The following is a 21,994-nucleotide window of genomic DNA, read 5'->3' on the forward strand; positions in this document are numbered from 1 at the left end:
ATAAGTTTGAGCGGATTAACGACCAACTATAATGTAAGTTTTTTTTACACATTGTTGTCAATATAATCGAATTTTATACATGTGAGAGGTTAAGCTAGCTATAAAACCAGTTTCGTTTAAAGCCACCAGTTTCAAAATCAGAAAATGTCTGTACCATTTCAGTAAAAAGACAGGTATTATACCAAATATGTCCGTTTTTTAAGCATTGTTATAAATAAATGGAATTTGATGTGACAGTCATTCAAGCGAGAGGTTTAGCGCTATAAAACCAGGTTAAATCCACCATTTTCTGCATTTGAGAATGCAGGTACAAAATCAGGAATATACAAATACAAATACAAATATAACAGTTGTTGTTTATTCATTTGATGCATTTCATCATTTGATGTATTTCATCATTTGATTTTGCCATTTGATTGCTTTCCTTTTTGAATTTTTACTCGGAGTTCAGTATTCATTTATTTCACCTTTTATGCATTCTGTTTGATGTGTTTTTGCCTTTGATCAGGAACGTTCCATTTCTGCTTTTCCTAGGAGCTCTGTATTTTTTTATTTTACTTCATACAAATCAAGCATATTCTTTTTGCTCTGCATGTTCTTAATTTGTGTCACGGAAGGGGACCCATATCATGCGTTATTCTAATACATGAAGAAAATCTTGAAGTAATCTTTCAATTAAACATTGTTTTACACATGCTTAAAACTTAAAAACTTGAAATGTGGTATGTTTATCAAGAAGATAACTATCCAATGGAGACTTTCAACAATGGCAAAACACATACAATATTGTATAATGTAGTTCAAAGGAGAAAACCAACCATGTCATTAGTGTAGACAACACATTTAGAAAGTGAGTAGGTTAAAATCAATCCAGTTTAGTCTGATGTAAAATCATTCTGTAATTGCCAAAAGTGCATTTGATATAAAACATGTATAAGGCAATTTCCTATAAAAATTTAATTTCCAAGGGACATTACTAATAGTGAAAAAGTGGATTTGAAATGAATTTCAATCTAACCCTAATACTTGCTAAGATAAACCTTCAATATAAATTTCGTAGCAATCCTATGAATGATGTAGATTTGAAAAGGCTTTCCATGCAATTTTTCGTATAATTTATATTTCCAAGGGGAATAGCTCCTTCAATAATAATTATTTGGAACTGAATATGACTCCCCTATAAAAAGAATTCTAAACACTAACTTTCCTAGGAGCTACATTCAGTTAAAGGGTAATCAAGTATAAAGGTATATTAAAACTGCTTCTGCATCTTCTAGTTGTTACAGATACACATGTTAGAAAATGGTTAAAAAAGATATGCATTTGTCACTTTACTAGGAGAATCCAATGTTGTCAAAGAACACCAAGCATGAGAAGGAGAATTGACATAAAGTATTTTTTAAAGAACATAATATAACATGATTTATTGTACATAACTCTTTAATACTAATTGAATATAACTATAACACAAATCGAAGTGCAGTACAAATAATCTCCTCTGTTCTGTAGACATTCTTGTCTCTCATTCTTTCTTAATTGTGTGGCAGGCACTAAATCTTGTTTTACCTAAAACATAACAATATGGTTCAGTTGAATAAATAATTATTCCAAAACAATACAAAATTTAAAAGTCCCAAACAGTTGTCATTTGTTTTCCATCTAAGGACAAATAGGAGTGTTTCATCATTGCAATGGCAGAATCCCAAGACAGTATCAAAATGTAAAACTTATAGAAATACAATTCATTTGTGCGACCAATCATTTAAAGTTCAAATCATTTTTTTCTTGGGTAATTACTTTTCTTTGCTTTACAACTGTGATGATTAAAATATAAAGTGTGGTGATAGACAAACATAGAATGGTGAGAGACAAACATAGTGTGGTGATAGACAAACGTAGTGTGGTGATAGACAAAGATAGTGTGGTGATAGACAAACATAGTGTGGTGATAGACAAACATAGTGTGGTGATAGACAAACATAGTGTGGTGATAGACAAAGGTAGTGTGGTGATAGACAATAGTTTGGTGATAGACAAACATAGTGTGGTGATAGACAAACATAGTGTGGTGATAGACAAACATAGTGTGGTGATAGACAAACATAGTGTGGTGATAGACAATAGTTTGGTGATAGACAAACATAGTGTGGTGATAGACAAACATAGTGTGGTGATAGACAAACATAGTGTGGTGATAGACAAAGATAGTGTGGTGATAGACAAACATAGTGTGGTGATAGACAAACATAGTGTGGTGATAGACAAACATAGTGTGGTGATAGACAAAGGTAGTGTGGTGATAGACAATAGTTTGGTGATAGACAAACATAGTGTGGTGATAGACAAACATAGTGTGGTGATAGACAATAGTGTGGTGATAAACAATAGTGTGGTGATAGACAAACATAATATGGTGATAGATATACACAGTGTGTTGATTTATTATGTGTGGCGGTCGATATATTATATGTGGCCATAATTATATTATGTGTGGCAGTAGATACATAATATGTGGTGGTATATACATTATGTGTGTGCCAGCAGATGTATACTGTAGACAATGCTTCAAGTGCAATAACACTGAAACAATATATTTATAAGGTTTACTCATTTTGAATGTTACAATCATTGACCCCCAGTTAGTATATCATATTTGCTGCTTTTACTGAAAAGATGCCTGACATGATATTTACATAAAATATTGCATGACATTTTGGAGTGGTTATACCTTAAAAAACATTTCTTTTAAATTATTTCATTTCAACCAGGATTGTTTAAGTGCTTATTAACTCTTTACATACATATGTATAATACTTTGCTAATTAACTCTTTACATACATATCTATAATACTTTGCTAATTAACTCTTTACATACATATGTATAATACTTTGCTAATTAACTCTTTACATACATATGTATAATACTTTGCTAATTAACTCTTTACATACGTATGTGTAATACTTTGCTAATTAACTCTTTACATACATATGTATATTACTTTAAATTTCAATGAAGATTACCTTTTCCTTTTCTTCTATTTTCTATCTATCAAAAATCTTGTTTCACTTTTCTGAAGAAAAAAAATAATAACAATGATAGGTGTCACATTGAGTCATTTTAAGTTTAAAATCTAAATTAACATAAACAGATTTCTGTACAGAAACATGGATTATTATCATACTCATATCCACTTTCAAGTTGGAAGTTGAGAGATATACCCAGTGGTGTGAAAGACATAATGTATATATTGAGGTGAAAATATTAACAGTGAGCTGATAGATATTTTGAGTGAGGTGATACATATAAAATGAGCAATTGATTTACAAAGTGAGGTAATTGGTATTTTCAGTAAGGTGATATGATATATTGTGTGGATATATACATAGAGAATTTTGGGTAAATATAGAGAGAATGGGGATATATATAGAGAGTATGTGGTGATTGATATATGTAGTGAGGTGATTGATAAATAAAGTAAGGTGATAGGTGTTTATGTTGTGAAGATAAACATAGAGACTTCTGGGTTAGATATAGAGAGTTTGTGGTCATTGATAATTTTTGCGAGGTGAAAGTATATAAAGTACGGTGAAAGGTGTTTATAAAGTGGTAATAAACATATGGACTGTGGGGATAGATATGGAGATTATGGGCATATTATACGTATATAGAGAGTTTGATGTGATTGATATATTTAGTGAGGTGATTGATAAAAACAGGAAACTGATAGGTGTTTATGATGTGGCCATAAACATAGAGACTAGTGGGATAGATATTGAGAGTATGGGGATGGATATAGAGAGTGTGTGGTGATTGATATATAAAGTGAGGTGATGGATAAATAAAGTAAGTTGATATGTGTTTATAATGTGGTCATAAACACAGAGACTGTAGGGATAGATATCGAAAGTATGGGGATAGATATAGAGAGTATGTGGTGATTGTTATATAAAGTGAGGTGATGGATAAATAAAGTAAGGTGATAGGTGTTTATAATGTGGTCATAAACATAGAGACTGTGGGGATAGATATCGAAAGTATGGGGATAGATATAGAGAGTATGTGGTGATTGATATATAAAGTGAGGTGATGGATAAATAAAGTAAGGTGATTGGTGTTTATAATGTGGTCATAAACATAGAGACTGTGGGGATACATAACAAGAGTATGGGGATATATATAGAAAGTGTGTGGTGATTGATATATAAAGTGAGGTGATGGATAAATAAAGTAAGGTGATAGGTGTATATAATTCGGTCATAAACATAGAAACTGTGGGGATAGATATCGAAAGTATGGGAATATATATAGAGAGTGTGTTGATTGATATATATAAAGTGAGGTGATTGATAAATAAAGTGAGGTGATGGGTGTTTATTATGTGAAGATATACAGAGAGACTTTTAGGATAGATATAGAGAGTGTGTGTGTGGTGATTGATATATAAAGTGAGGTGATTGATAAATAAAGTAAGGTGATAGTTGTTTATTGTGTGGAGATATATACAGAGAGACTTTTGAGGCAGATATTGGGAGTTGGGGATATATAACAAACAAATGGAAGTTTTTAGCGACCTTGACTGGCTATACAGCCCTTGCACGGTTGGTGGGGATATATATATAGAGTGTGGTGATTGATACATAAAGTGAGGTGATTGATAAATAAAGTAAGGTAATCTAAGGTGTTTATTATGTGGAGATATACAGAGAGACTTTTGGGGTAGATATAGAGAGTATGGGGATATATATAGAGAGTATGGGGATATATATAGAGAGTGTGGTGATTGATATATAAAGTGAGGTGATTGATAAATAAAGTAAAAGGGAAGCTTTTGTATTATCCTAAGATATACATAGAGATTATTATGATATATACATAATGACTGTTGGCATCAGAATGGAGAGTGTAGTGATAGATAATCATAGTATGGGGATAGCTATTGAGACTGTAGTGATAGATAATCATAGTATGGGGATAGCTATTGAGACTGTAGTGATAGATGGTCATAGTATGGGGATAGCTATTGAGACTGTAGTGATAGATAATCATAGTATGGGGGTAGCTATTGAGACTGTAGTGATAGATGGTCATAGTATGGGGATAGCTATTGAGACTGTAGTGATAGATAATCATGGTATGGAGATAGCTATTGAGACTGTAGTGATATATAATCATAGTATGGGAATAGCTATTGAGACTGTAGTGATAGATAATCATGGTATGGAGATAGCTATTGAGACTGTAGTGATATATAATCATAGTATGGGAATAGCTATTGAGACTGTAGTGATAGATAATCATGGTATGGAAATAGCTATTGAGACTGTAGTGATATATAATCATAGTATGGGGATAGCTATTGAGACTGTAGTGATATATAATCATAGTATGGGGGTAGCTATTGAGACTGTTGGGATAAATGATCATAGTATGGGGGTAGCTATTGAGACTGTTGGGATATATATGGAGAGTGTGGTGATGAATGCAGCGACTGTAGCAATGGAGGAATATATTAAACACCACACTGTATATATCTTTTTTTGAGTATCATTTTATAAAAATACTTTACCATCACTATTGCTGAGTGCTGCTTGTTTGTAAATCATTTAACTATTCTTGTTATTTCATTTAAAATTAGATGTACCCATGTCCTTTCTTCCATTTTCACCAATGACCTCTAAATCCTTGCAAAATGTTGTTTGGTATTTCTGTAAGAAGAACACAAATATAAATAATCAATTTGATAATTGCTACATGATTAGTATACAAGCTTATACAAACATATCTCAGTGGACATTGCATATCTGCATATCTCCTTCCATTGTAAATTATACAATGACCAGTACATTTCTCTGACTTATAGAAGATACAACAAGTATACAGTCTGGTGAAAAATAGATAAATAATGATGATAGATATAATCATTGTGTTACTACAAATATGATATGATGGTGATAAAAAGATATAGATAGGTGATAAGTGTGGACTTAGTTATAGTGGGATTATGTGTATATATACAGTGAGGTAAAGGATCCACAGAATAGTATAAAGATATATACAGTGTGATGATATATAAACAAAAGGATGATATATATATATATATATATATATGCTGTGTGGTGACATATATAGCAATGGTGTTGTGATTGATTTAAGCAGTGCATTTAGTTAAAAGATACATATGTGGAGGGGATACATATATTAAATATGGTGAAAAATTATCAACAGTGAGGTCAAGAAAATATTTTCAAGGATGTCATCTATAATACTAAAATTACGAGGTCCAATTTGTCAGCTGTCATCACGTAAAAACGATGAATCAAAGAATTCAACTTTATATATAAATAATATAGTACAAAGGTGTAGATTAAAAATTACACCACTCCAGGCCCTTTTGTTTTCCACGTAATTAATATTGCTAATAATTAAGGAGTTCCGGGTCGAGTCCGATACCGATACCAATAGTATATTCATCTGTTTAATTTTCTGCATTTGACAGGCGCACCACCAAACGGTGTATTCAGGATATGCTGTATACACGGGTAATAATCACAGGGTTGACAATACTAAATTGTCAAATTGTTACCTATTGTAGTATTTTAATCAGTAAGACTTTATAAGATAACAATACGAATACTAAAAATAAGGCGTATAGGTACAGTTTTCAATTTGTTAGCGGGCATGACGTAAAACAGCGAATCAAATAATTCAACTTTATTTATAACTAATATAGGACAATGCTGTTGATAAAACAAATACTCCATCCCAGGACTTTTCATTTTCCAAATAATTAATATTACCAATAATTGATTAGTTCCAGTTAGACGGGTTCAAACAGAAAGATTTGAAAGCAGAGAAAACTGTGATAGCTATATCTTATAATCGGCATGACTTTATCAGATGACAATACTAATACAAAAATAAGTCTTGCGCGTAGTTATATACTTTAATTCAGTCACGGACTCATGATATCATGGGTGTGTTCTAGTATATATATAAAATGAGGAAATAGATATATAAATTAAGGTGAAAGATATATAAAGTGAGATGATAAAGTGAGATGATAGATATACAAATTGTGGTGACAGATACACAGTGTGGTGCTATATGTATAAAGTGAGGTGATAGAGATATAAAATGTAGTGGTAGATGTACAGTGTGGTGATAGATATATTAAATAAGGTGATATAAAATGAGGTGGTATATTAATAAAATGAGGTCTTACTTATATAGACTGAGATGATAGATATACAAAGTATGGTGACATATATACAGGGTGGTGATAGATATACAAAGTGTTGTGACATATGATCAGTTAGGTGATAGATGTATAAGGTGTTATGATAGATATATAAAGTGTGATGATAGATATATAAAGTGTGGTGATAGATACATAAAGTGTTGTGACATATGATGAGTTAGGTGATAGATGTATATAGTGTGGTGTGGTGATAGATATATACAGTGTGTTGATAGATATATAAAGTAAGGTGATTAATGATAGAGTGATACTAGATTATGCCACTGTCCCAGATTAGGGGAGGGTTGGGATCCCGCTCACATGTTTAACACCGCCACATTATATATGTATGTGCCTGTCCCAAGTCAGGAGCCTGTAATTCAGTGGTTGTTGTTTGTTTATGTGTTACATATTTGTTTTTCTTTTATTTTTTTCTAACATGAATAAGACCATTAGTTTTCTCTTTTAAATTGTCTTATCGGGGACTTTTATAGCTGACTATGGGGTATCGGGTTTGCTCATTGTTGAAGGACGTATGGTGACCTATAGTTGTTAATGTTTGTGTCATTTTGGTCTTTTTGTTGGTAGTTGTCAGTTGTCTCATTGGCAATCATACCACATCTTCTTTTTTAAATATAGAGTGTGATGATTGATGATACAGAGTGGTGATAGATATATACAGAGAGGTGAAAACTGATACAGAGTGATAATAGATATATACAATGTTGTGATTGATGATACAGAGTGGTGAAGGATGATACACAGTGGTGATACATATAAACAATATGGTGACTGATGATACAGAGTGGTGATAGATACATACAGAGAGGTGATAGCTATATACAGTGTGGTAATTGGTGATACAGAGTGGGGATAGATGTCTAGTGTGGTGATACATATAAACAATATGGTGACTGATGATACAGAGTGGTGAAAGATATATACACTATGACGATTGATGATACAGAGTGGTGATAGATACATACAGAGAGGTGATAGCTATATACAGTATGGTAATTGGTGATAACGAGTTGGGATAGATGTCTAGTGTGGTGATACTGATAGAGATAAACAATATGGTGACTGATGATACAGAGTGGTGAAAGATATATACACTATGACAATTGATGATACAGAGTGGTGATAGATATATACAGTAAGGTGATTAATTATACAGAGTGGTGATAGATATGTAGAGTGTGGTCATAGATATCTATTCCTCAATTTGGTGTCCTACAGATACAGTCCTACATATATCGCTAGGCTGTATTTATATACTATACAGATATCAGTCATGTGGTGTGCTTTAATATGTTTTGTTTGTTTTTTAAATATCTCTATATAGCAATAAGAATCCCACCCATTTTCTGAAAAGATACACACACAAACACCAGTCTTTTCTACGATGACAATAATAGTTTTCAAAATTGAAATGTGTATGATTGTGCAACATAATCAACCATACTGAAAAACAAATAGTTACAATGATAGGTGCCGAACTGAATCACTTTTAGTTTTCAGCAAACATACACAGATTGCTGTAAATATACATTAATCATTAGTATGCTTATATACATTTTCAAATTGGTATAAACATGGTTTTAACAGATACACATAGAGTTGTGATAGCCTTATACAGTAAGAGGATAAACCAAACATATTAAGTATGGGGATAGACAAAAATAAATTGAATTGAGGTGATATGTATATAGAAGTTGGTGATAGATAAATGAAGTTAAGATATCATGTTAGGTGATAAATATATAGACTGTGGTGATGGCTATATCATATGAGGTGATGGATATAAAAATTGAGGTGATAAATAAAAAAAGTGTGGTGATAGATAAAGAAAGTGAGGTGATAAATTAAGAAAGTAGGGTTATAGATATGTAAAGTGTAGTAACAGATGTATAAAGAGAGGTGATTGATATATTATATGTGGTGATAGATAATAGAAAGTGTGGTGATAGATACATAAATTGAGGTCATAAGATATATGAAGTGTAGTTACAAATGTATAAAAAGTGGTATATTGGGTATGGTTATAGATATATGAGGTGATGTAAATTAATGTGTAGTGACAAATTATAAAAAAAGGTGACAGATTTATAAAGTGTGGTGACAGATATATATAAAGTTAGGTGAAAGTTAGTTGATTGATATATGAAGGGTGGTGATATATATAATATATTGTGTAATCATACGTTTTTTGATTGAGTAAAGTCTGCCAATTGATATTTTATCGTATGTTTTTCTATGTTGTGATGTTATGCTATTGTTTCAGAAAAAGGGAGAAGGTTTGGATCCATTAAAATGTTTAATCCCGCTGCAAATGTTTGCACCTGTCCTAAGTCAGGAATCTGATGTACAGTAGTTGTCGTTTGTTTATGTAATATATACGTGTTTCTCGTTTTGTTTATATAGATTAGACCGTTGGTGTTCCGGTTTGAATGGTTTTACACTAGTAATTTTGGGGCCCTTTATAGCTTGTTGTTCGGTGTGAGCCAAGGCTCCGTGTTGAAGGCCGTACTTTAACCTATAATGGTTTACTTTTTAAATTGTTATTTGGATGGAGAGTTGTCTCATTGGCACTCACACCACATCTTCCTATATCTATATATATATAAAGTGTGGGGACAAATTTATAAAGTGTGGTGACAGATATATTGAGTGAGGTGATAGATGTATTTAGTTTGATGATAGATATATAAAGTATAGTGATAGATATATAAAATGAGTTGATAGATATATATATAGTGACCTGATGGATATATTAAGTGTGGTGATGGATATGTTAAGAGTAGTGACAGATATATAAAGTGTGGTGACAGATATAAAATGTGTAGTGACAGATGAATGGTGTAGTGATAAATGAAGAATGGGGTGATAGATGTATAAAGTTTAGTGAGAGATAAATATAAAGTGAGGTGATTGATATATAAAGTGAGGTGATAGATATATAAAGTGTGGTGAACGATTTATAAAGTGTGGTGACATATATATAAAGTGAGGTGATAGATATATAAGGTGTGGTGATGTGTATATAATGTTTGGTGACAGATATAAAAAGTGTGCTGAAATATTTATTAAGTGTGAAGACAGATATATCAAGTGTGGTGACATATATATAAAGTATGGTGACATATATATAAGGTGTGGTGATAGATATAAAAAGTGTGGTAATAGATAAATAAAGTGGGGTGACAGATAAATTAATTTGGGTGAAAGATACATAAAGTATGGTGACAGATATATAAGGTGTGGTGACAGATATATAAAGTGTGGTGACAGATAAATAAAGTGTGGTGTCAGATATATAAAGTCTGGTGACAGATATATAAGGTGTAGTGATAGATATATAAAGTGAGGTGATAGATATATATATATATATATATATATAGTAACGTGATAGATATATAGAGTGATTGATATATAAGGTGTGGTGACAGATATATAAAGTGTGGTGATAGATATATAAAGTCCGGTGACAGATATATAAGGTGTGGTAAAAGATATTTAAAATGTAGGGATAGATATATATAGTAACGTGATGGATATATAAAGTCTGGTGATGGATATATAAAGTCTGGTGATGAATATGTTAAGGGTGGTGACAGATATATAAAGTATGTGACAAATATATTAAGTATGGTGACAGATATATAAAGTATGGTGACAGATATATATAGTGAGGTGATTGATATATAAAGTGTGATGATGGATATATATAGTGAGGTTATTGATATATAAAGTGTGAAGATGGATATGTTTAGTGTATTGACAGAAATATGAAGTGTGGTGACAGATATATTAAGTATGGTGACAGATATATATAGTGAGGTGATGGATATATAAAGTGTAATGACAGATATATAAAGTATAGTGACAGATATATTTAATTTGGTGACAGATATATTTAATCTGGTGACAGATATATAAAGTATGGTGACAGATATATAGTGAAGTGGTAGATATATAAATTGTGGGGATAGATATAAAGTCTGGTGACAGAAATATAAAGAGAAGTGATAGATATATATATATTGCGGTGATGGATATATAAAGTGTGGTGATGGATATGTTAAGTGTAATGACAGATATATAAAGTATGGAGACAGATATATAAAGTATGGTGACAGATATATATAGTGAGGTGACATATATATATAAAGTATGGTGACAGATATATATAGTGAGGTGATTGATATATAAAGTGATCAGGTGATAGATATATATAGTGAGTGAGTGAGGTGATTGATATATATAAAGTGTGATAATGGATATGTTAAGTGTTTTGACAGAAATATTAAGTCTGGTGACAGATATATAAAGTATGGTGACAGATATATATAGTGAGGTGATGATAAATAAAGTGTTATGACAGATATATAAAGTATAATGACAGATATATAAAATATGGTGACAGATATATATAAAGTATAGTGACAGATATATAAAATATGGTGACAGATATATATTAAGTCTGGTGACAGATATATAAAGTATGGTGACAGATATATATAGTGAGGTGATGATAAATAAAGTGTAATGACAGATATATAAAGTATAGTGACAGATAAATAAAGTATGGTGACAGATATATAAAGATGGTGACATATATATTAAGTATGGTGACATATATATAGTGAGGTGTTAAATATATTAAGTGTAGGGATAGATATATAAAGTGTAATGACAGATATATAAAGTATAGTGACAGATATATAAAGTCAGGTGACAGATATATAAAGTGTGGTGACAGAGTCTGGTGATTGATATATAAAGTGTAATGACAGATATATAAAGTATAGTGACAGATATATAAAGTATGGTGACAGATATATAAAGTGTGTTGAATGATATATAAAGTGTAATGACAGATATATAAAGTAAAGTGACAGATATATAAAGTGAGGTGATAGATATATATAGTGAGGAGATTGATATATAAAGTGTGGTGATGGATATATCTAGTGAGGTTGTTGATATTTAAAGTGTGGTGATGGATATGTTATGTGTATTGACAGAAATATAAAGTCTGGTGACAGATATATTAAGTATGGGAACAGATATACAAAGTGTAATAACAGATATATAAAGTTTAGTGACAGATATATAAAGTGAGGTGATAGATATATATAGTGAGGTGATGGATATATAAAGTGTGATAATGGATATGTTAAGTGTAATGACAGATATATATAGTGAGGTGACAGATATATAAAGTGTGGTGACATATATATAAATTATGGTGACAGATATATATAGTGAGGTGATTGATATATAAAGTGACCAGGTGATAGATATATATAGTGAGGTGATTGATATATAAAGTGTGGTGACGGATCTATATATAGTGAGGTGATTGTAGATATATAAAGTGTGGTGATGGATATGTTAAGTATAATGACAGAAATATAAAGTCTGGTGACAGATATATAAAGTATGGTGACATATATATAGTGAGGTGATAAATATATAAGGTGTGGGGATAGATATATAAAGTGTAGTGATAGATATATAAAGTGTAAAGACAGATATATAAAGTATAGTGACAGATATATAAAGTCTGGTGACAGATATATAAAGTGTGGTGACAGAGTCTGGTGATTGATATATACAGTGTAATGGCAGAAATATAAAGTATAGTGACAGATATATAAAGTATGGTGACAGATATATAAAGTGTGTTGAATGATATATAAAGTGTAAAGTGTAATGACAGATATATAAAGTATAGTGACAGATATATATAGTGAGGTGATGGATATATAAAGTGTAATGACATATATATAAAGTATTGTGACAGATATTTAAAGTATGGTGACAGATATATAAAGTATGGTGACAAATATATAGTGGGTTGATGGATATGTAAAGTGTGGGGATAGATATATAGTCTGGTGACAGATATATAAAGAGTAGTGATAGAATGGTGATAGAGATATACAGTGTTGAACAAAGTGGTGATTAATACAGAATGGTGATGATTAAATAGTGTGTTGATAGATTAAAGGGAAAATTCACGATTTTTTACTTATGGTTTAAATATAAAATTGAGAAAGGAAATGGTGAATATGTCAAAGCGACAACCACCCGACCATAGAGCAAACAACAGCCGAAGGCAACCAATGGGTCTTCAATGTAGCGAGAATTCCCGCACCCGTAGGTGTCCTTCAGCTGGCCCCTAAAATATGCATAATAGTACAGTGATAATGGACGTCATACTAAACTCCGAATTATACACAAGAAACTAAAATTTAAAATCATACAAGACTAACAAAGGCCAGAGGCTCCTGACTTGGGACAGGCGCAAAATTGCGGCGGGGTTAAACATGTTTATGAGATCTCAACCCTCCCCCTATACCTCTAGCCAATGTAGAAAAGTAAAACAATAACAATACGCACATTAAAATTCAGTTCAAGAGAAGTCCGAGTCTGATGTCAAAAGATGTAACAAAAGAAAATAAATAAAATGACAATAATACATAAATAACAACAGACTACTAGCAGTTAACTGACATGCCAGCTCCAGACCTCAATTAAACTGATTGAAAGATTATGTCTTCATCATATGAATATCAGGTACAATCCCTCCCGTTAGGGGTTTAGTATCATACTATCATAAAATATATGAGAAGAACATAACCCGTGTCATGCCAACAACTGTTTTTTTTAAAGAAATAAATGTGTTTAGTTCCGATGCAAAGACCCTATCAGTGAATCAATGTTAAAGCCAAAATATGCAATCTTTAATGACCTGACAACAGTATCGTAACTATACCCCCTTTTAATAAGTCTATTTAAAGGTTTTGTTAGTTTCTGAGGAGAATACTGACATTTTTGTGCTTTATAAAGAATATTTCCATAAAATTTTGGATGTGAAATACCTGAACGTATAAGATGTCTGCATGTTGAGTTATATTTACGAATTATTTCCTTATACCGGTGATAAAATTTAGTAAATGTTTTGACCAGTTTGTGATATCGAAAACCCTGGTGTAATAATTTTTCAGTAATACATAAATTTCTCTCGCTAAAATCTAATACATTGTTACATACACGAGCGAATCGTACAAGTTGAGATATATAAACACCATAAGATGTTCATTATGACATAATATATATATTCACAAAGTTTTATCGCTACATGTGCAGTAATAAAGGAGAAATTCAATAATTAATGAAAAAATATCAACTACTTCCTGTAGGTCGTGACGTTTTCTCCTGATTTTTGCATGCCGGGATTTAAAATACAATCATTAAAAGTCTTGGTTTTTAATCATATTTTAACGTAATCGTAAGCGCGCCGATGACTTATGCTTTATCTAATAACCATCCGATAATAAGAAGATAAAACGCACAGACGTTCAATTGTACTCATTCGTGAGATAAATTATCTATGTTAAACGTATATATTCGAATAAAGTTTGTAGACAACACAAAAAGTTATAAATTTATTTTTAATAAATGCATTTTCGGACTGATAAGGTGAACAAATTAAAGTATAATAATCTGTAAAGACAATATGTTGGTGTACTCATGATTATTGACCTTTTACTATCTCTGCTATGACTAGGTTTATACGATGTGTGTATTCACGGTTCTGTGGCAATACTCGTAGATGGCTTGTTGAAAGGTAAATTGTTATTTGCACTTCGGTATTTAACCACGCCTCTAGGGCACACCTTGCCAGGTGTGACTGTCTATTCGGATCAGTGGGAGCATTTAATACACACATTACAAATACATATTCAAGTTGGTGACAAATAAAAATTGGTCGCCGTGGAATTATTTAATTATATTTGGTGCTATTATTTATTTGAATTCAAATAAGTTAATTTACTAAGAAATACACAATTTTCGGTTAAAGACGGGAAACTTAATTCATATGTCAGAATGAAATGATATACAAGTCTTGTCCTTGATTTATGTCTCATAAAAAAGGGGGACTTAGAAATTAGAAATAGCTTTACTAAATCATTTTTATTTGTCTTTATTGGGCGAAAAAATGTACGAGAACACTTACATTTAGACTTTTGAAAGCCATGTATTAATTAATATATGAAACTATCTGAAGATAACTCTACCGACGCGGAATATAATATGTTCGAATAAAGAAAAAATACTTTTGTATTGGAATGGAATCGAAAAATTACGAATAGATATTCTTTTCAAGTGTGAAAAACGTCAACCAAATTTATTCATAATCGGGAACGTCCTTATTAAAATCTGAGACTACTATAATAATCGTCGTCTCCCAACGTATATATATACTTAAATAACTATTTGACCAACGATGTTTAAAATTAAAAGACAACGAATTTAATGTTATCATTCCCTATTTTTGAATGTTATTATAAGTCTGTTCAACTTGCAAGAATACCCCTAAAGCGGACAAATATCCGACAAGCAGTTTATTCTTTAAATTGCTGTCATTGAATATCAAGAAAGAAAATAAATCCCGAAATTGATACTCAATAGTTTTCCTAGAAAATATTCACATCCCTTGGGGATTATTAGTGTACGTCCAGTTGCATATATTTTACATGAATGTTGGAACAATTGTGATGATGACAAATTTCGTCCTTTATTCGAGAACAATCTAATTGATATATAAATCTGTGAGTTTACTATGTTCTTAACTTCGATGAACCAAAGCAAGTTATAAATTGACCTGTATTTAAATCAAATTGTTTCTTTTTTTTTTTTTCTTCTTCTTTTGGTATACAATAGTCTATCGAATTCGTTGATTACATACTGTTGGCATACGTGGACTAGTCTATAATAATTTACAAAACTTTTACCACAATTTACACAAAATGTATGTTTCTTTCTTATGTTCAATGTATACATGTATACATATTTTAAATTGCGCTACTGACTATAGTTCCGTAACTTTCTACCCAGAGGTATGTATACACGAATCGTCGACAAGTGCGCACATTTTTTTAAATCAATAATTCTGGTATGTTCCAATCTGTCCTAAACTATTGACAATGAGTATATATTACATTTTCCCAAATTAACCCTTGGAAAAATATGTAAATAGATTTGTATTTCTTCAATTTTTTTTTTTGTATTAATTTTTTTTTATAGATAATATTCTTTACACCAGAAATGTTATTTATAAACAAGCGTATGAGTTCAGTAATGACTAGTATAAATATCACTTTCGGACACGCAAGACAAAAATGTATATTATACATGCACCTGATAGTTCAAAATGGAAAGTTATAAGTAACGGTCGTGTACACTGATCAATACCTACAGAAGTGAAACGATGCATGAACTTGCAAGCCAGCCGGACAGGAAATCGATTGAATACCTGGACGTGTCACCTTACACCCCTTCCAATACCTTTGGGAGTAATACCTTTAGCCATGCTGGTGATCAGATGAGGGAAGATCCGAATTTATTTAAATAAAGTTTATTACTTGAAAGAATTATGAACGAATTAGATTTTCGAAAACAATTTCCACGGAACACTTATTTATGATTCTTTAACTAATTACAATATTATCAGTTTAAAAATAACAGACTATATGGTTATTTAAAAATATAAGACCATTTTCCGTATCAAGTTAGTCAGTCAGATAAAACAACCGTACGATTGACAAGATATCGACACGCAATTACGACTACATCGTTTACTGTAGTTTTGTTCCTTTGTGGTTTATAGACATATCGGGATTTTTCATCGGAGAAGGTGACAAGATGGCGGAGAGCAGAGAACTGATACTCAAAATTTAAAATCGATGGTGATCTCTTATTTAGCGGAATAAAACTTTAATATCTATAAATTTGAGCATTTTTATACAGAATGGACATAATATCAATTTTTGATTTTTTTGCGAAGTTTCCCTTTAATAGAGTGGTGATAAATATACAGAGTGGTGTTATATATATTCAGTGTGGAGATTTTAATATATTGGTGATATAGAGTGTAGTGATAAATAAAGTGAGGTGATAGATATTTATATTGGTGATACATGTACATATAAAAACAGAAGGATGATAGATATATACACTGGTGATAGATGTTTGCAATGGTGATATATATATACAATTGGTAATATATGTTTACATTGGTGATAAAAAATAAATATTTTTTTTATTATGAAGATTTTTTCAACTCGTTTTATGGCATTCCCGACCTGATGATAATTTTCATTTAATCTAGGTGTGTTTAGTTTTATCTTAGTTGTTCATTGGTCAATATTTGATTATGACGTCAAATTTTCAGGCTTTTGAAATTCCCATTGTGACGACATGAAGACAGAAAAACAGATTTCACCACCTAATCTCTTGCAATACCATATTTATCCACTCTTGACAGTGTCAAAATTAATTGATTTTGATATCACCTAAAGGAATGTGTACATTTTTATAGTCATTGATAGTCATGCACCCAAAACTACTGTTATAAACGTCATTTGCCAATTTTTTTTACGGTTATTTGTGATTTCCAGATTTCCCAGGGATTACAAGTATCACCCTCATACATGACCAGGGGTAGGAGGGGTCCTGATCCCTTAAACATGAAATCCCGATTTTTAAATAAATTTAAATTCTGACATCCAGAAATTCAAAAATAGAATTCCCGTATCTCATTATAGATCCCAAAATCCTGAGCCTAAAAACACCAGATCCTGGAGTCCCGATAAAGGTCCTCTCCCCCCATATACATGCATGATCCATATCCATCTTTTTAAAACTTCCTGGACGGTGCAAGAAATCATTTGGTCACCTCCTATGAACACTGACATGATAATTACACATGAAAAGTATTTATTGTCGGACTCTTTTGAACCAGATCACATTTTGTAGTTTGAAAAGGAAAAGGAAAAGGGGGGGGGGGGGGGGGGTGAAGCCTCCTTTCCTAGTTAAAATGTTATTTTGCATTTTGAGTTGATCATGTATGTTTTCATTGTTACAATGCATTATTTTTCAAACCTTTCACATGTTTTTGTTATGTGTGCTCTTAAGGACTCGAAAGAGAGCCACTTCAGCAAATGAGCACGACGTGTATTTTCTTTCGCAGATAATGTAAATAAAAGCGTACAAATCTATCTCCACATAGGAGATTTTTTTTCAAAAAGTGAAAGTAGAAATAACCGGATCCGCCCAATTCCGGCCGCGCATGCGCACAAATGCGAGGTTACAGTCCGGGTTACAATATCTATAACCTTGTATATTATATACCTCATGATTTGCAGAAGAAATAAGAAATGGCTGGAGGTTTGGAATGGTCACGCAGTGTACAGCCACTGCTGACCACCTCCCATTCAGTATTGGACAAAAAAGACATCCCAGAGATAGTCAAGACTATTATTAAAAGGTGCAAATGTCTGTGCTAAATCACTGTATTTGTGATTGGAAAATGCGCACACAATTTTGTTTCATTTTTGTCCGTGTCTGGCTGTCAAAAAATAATTTTATGTCTCATATCAACGTAATAACCTCATCATTGAATGTCCACTGAAAGTCGTGAAGTTTAATGATTTAATTGCTGCCTGTAACTGCAGTGTAAAATGCTTGACAATTCGAAATAGTTAACCAGGAAGATTAATTACTAATGTGTATTACTAGCCTAACATTTAAAAAGAAAACAAGTGGTTGGGATTGATCCCATACATGTCAACCTCTGACAATGGGAAATCATGTCATGACATGACATGATATGTCAAAAAGCGTGTGAAAACGCGTGACGTAGATGCGGACTTGTTATATGAATGTGGTAATGTTCATAATTTCATACAAATTTGTGAATATAAAAAAACAATATATATTCTACTGTGAACTTTTATTGTATTAAACAGTGGTCTGTTATGTTGCTTTTAAAGGTGCCACTAGGCACATATTCAAAACAACTGCTAGTTTCAAGTTTAGTTACATTTATTTGATAACAGCACACAATACAAATGTAACATAGTCAAGTTCTGATCAGAATTCAGTGTCAATTTCTTTATAATTGAAAAGGCTCTCCCACAGTAGGAATTGATATTTGACTGAATTAGCTTCATCAAGATTTGAAAGAATGTCATAATGTTGGGTTTTTTTTGGCAATGTAAAATGTCATCTATTATCTCTGCCATAGCTCCCATTGCTATTGCCTGGTTAAAACTGGGTAGTTCATCAGAAGAAGAGCTGATCCAACAGTTCTGTGATATTTTTATCCCCATGGCCTGTAGAAATCTGTTGCCGTGTTGGCTAGATTTGAAACTGAAATTGAATAAGAAAAATGTTTAATAAATTTGATTTCCATTAGATAAACATGTTAAATGCTTATTTAAATAGCTATTGTATAAATTTCTCCTTTCACATGTATTGTTTTTTATTATTGCAACATAGAATGCACAAATTATGCGTTACTTGTCACTCGATCATTTAAATTCGAACTCCAAAATATAATTTATAAATCTTGAATCTTGCCGTACACATCGTTTTGGCTTAACAATCGGCACTTTAGACGACGGTACAGGTCCTGAAAGGGGTCTCTTTCTGTGCACATTTCCCCTATAGGGGCCTAGAGTGAATTTGAAAGAAAGTCATCAAATCGTTATAACAAACACAAACTACTTACCTTTTACCGTTTGTCCATATAGAAAAATAAACAATGTTGTAGCCAAACAATTACTTCGAATTTTTCGGTATTTATCGCCGAATAAGGAAAAAACCCGAGAATAGCAATATCACTAACGACCAAAAAATGAAAAGAACGAAAAAGCGTGTAATTGCGTGTAAAGTGGTGAAAAGCGTGTAAACCGTTGAAAAAGCGTGTATTACACGCGAATATCATGTCACTTGACATGTATGATTGATCCTAAATGTGTGTTAATAACCAATGCCAAATTAAATGCATGTTTAGGACAAGAAAATAGTAATTAAGTCTAACATGATATAATAATAAACCCTTTTATATACTTGCTAGACATCCTGAGCTGTATATTTTTCATATACAACTTCACTTGTAAGGCATTTCTCTACAGGAACACATGTCACCAGTCCTTGCTCTTAATCCTAAGATTATGCTACATGATTAATGGAGAAGCAGCAAAAACAAGTTTCCCATCTTTTATGTCTTTGGTTTGACCATTACCATGATTACAGGGTTACAAATAGTTGGGCAACATTTTGACAGTGTTTGTAAGATTTCTTGATCTTTTAAAGCCATACATCAGATATTTCCTCATCATTTGGTTGTCTTTGAACTTTCAGTACTTGAAGCATCAGATGTTTATCGAAGTTCATCAGTTGAAGGGTCTCATTGACTTTCAGATGAAAAGTAGCAATAAAATCAATGTTCCTTAAACTTCCTTTGCTTTTTGACTTGTTAAGAGGGTGTAAATGTGGGGTACATTTGAATGAGACAGCAACCCCCAAAAAAAAATAGAAATAGAAAGACATTTAGATCACAAGAGGCCATCTTCAACAACAGACAAATGTGTTTAGCTATTTAATAAATCAAGCTCTTGCTTGTCTCACATTTTGTGAATAAATTTAACAAAAACAATTGAGGATCATGCATCAACATTATCAAATGTGGGCTGATACTTTGTGAAACAGCAGGCTCAAAATCAGACACTTACTCTGTGAATGATTTATGGTAAAACTTAGCGTAGTGAATTATGTAACTTACTATACTGGCAATTTTAATAATGAGGTCAATATGATTTATCATCATTTAGTCTGATCATTAGAAGAGCTTATTTCATTCCTTTAAGGGGGTTCGCGGGTCTAAATCATTTATATAGGATTTCTCTATATTTTTCTATAAATGAACTTTATCTTATAGTTAACAGAAAAATAAAATAAAAAAGTGGGGTTACCGTTCATTTGCGCTCACAATTTGCCTTCGAAAGAAGCATACATTTTTGTAAAGGTGTTTTTTTTCTGTTGAAGTAATAGGAGAAATAAAAGTAATATCGAAAAAAAAGAAAGAAATTTATTACAGAAATCGCTCAAATTTTACAATAATTTAGTTTAAGAACAGGTAATATGGAAATTATATTAAAAAATATAGGTCACCGATGAGTTAAAAAGGATATTTCAATTTTAAAGCCAAAAAATGGCATTTTTCCATTAAAGGGAGATAATTTTGGACTTTTCAATGATGTATACATTTTAAAAGTCATCTGGGGCCAACACCAATTGTTTGTTTTGAATGATTTTTGTACCATATGATAAGTAACAACTACAAAATGTAACAAATAAAATTTGAAATGAAAAACAAATGTTTATTTTTTTTCTGAAATTTTATTACTCTCGAGCCTCCTTAAAATTATACTAACAAATATAAGATTTAATTAAGGAAATGTCTAAATTTTTTTCAAATTTCAGTGAAACGGATATTCTTGAGCATGAAGACCAGTATGAACCATTCTACTCCTCTTTTGTGGCTCTGGCTACACATTATCTTAGCCATAGCCTTACAGCAGGTATGTACTGAAGATTAACATGATTAAGAGTTCAGTAATAGTATGTGTAAATAAGAATATGTGGTATGATTGCCAATGAGACAACTCTTCACAAGAGGCCAAATGACATAAAAGTTAACAACTATAAGGTCACTGAACAGTCTTTACCAATGAACAAAACTGCATAGTCAGCTGTAAACGGTCCTGAAATGACAAATGTAAAAAAAATCAAACGAAAAAAGACAGCCTGGTTAATGTAAAAACTGAATGAAATACAAATAGGATAAACAGCAACAAACAACAGCCACTGAATTACAGTATGTATACAATATATAC

At 31.7% G+C, this 21,994-nt stretch overlaps 1 protein-coding gene and 1 long non-coding RNA gene across 2 annotated transcripts in view; one reads left to right on the forward strand and one right to left on the reverse strand.

Moving 5' to 3' along the window:
* Positions 1-1,422: 1,422 nt before the first annotated feature.
* LOC143063038 (uncharacterized) lies at positions 1,423-18,318 on the reverse strand. The gene is made up of 4 exons (XR_012974929.1): positions 18,195-18,318; positions 5,568-5,706; positions 3,022-3,071; positions 1,423-1,566 (listed from the first exon to the last, which is right to left on the reverse strand). It is a non-coding gene; the product is annotated as an uncharacterized LOC143063038 (long non-coding RNA).
* Positions 18,319-18,446: 128 nt separating this feature from the next.
* The window catches only part of LOC143063039 (E3 ubiquitin-protein ligase UBR4-like), a 149,388-nt gene continuing 145,840 nt past the window's right edge, over positions 18,447-21,994 (forward strand). The window contains exons 1-2 of the mRNA XM_076234952.1: positions 18,447-18,579; positions 21,582-21,679. Coding sequence (XP_076091067.1) covers positions 18,470-18,579; positions 21,582-21,679 — 208 coding nt within the window. The 5' untranslated portion in view covers positions 18,447-18,469. The remainder of the gene's footprint in view (positions 18,580-21,581; positions 21,680-21,994) is intronic.

The sequence above is a fragment of the Mytilus galloprovincialis genome, chromosome 2, assembly GCF_965363235.1.
Source record: "Mytilus galloprovincialis chromosome 2, xbMytGall1.hap1.1, whole genome shotgun sequence".
Lineage (NCBI taxonomy): Eukaryota > Metazoa > Mollusca > Bivalvia > Mytilida > Mytilidae > Mytilus > Mytilus galloprovincialis.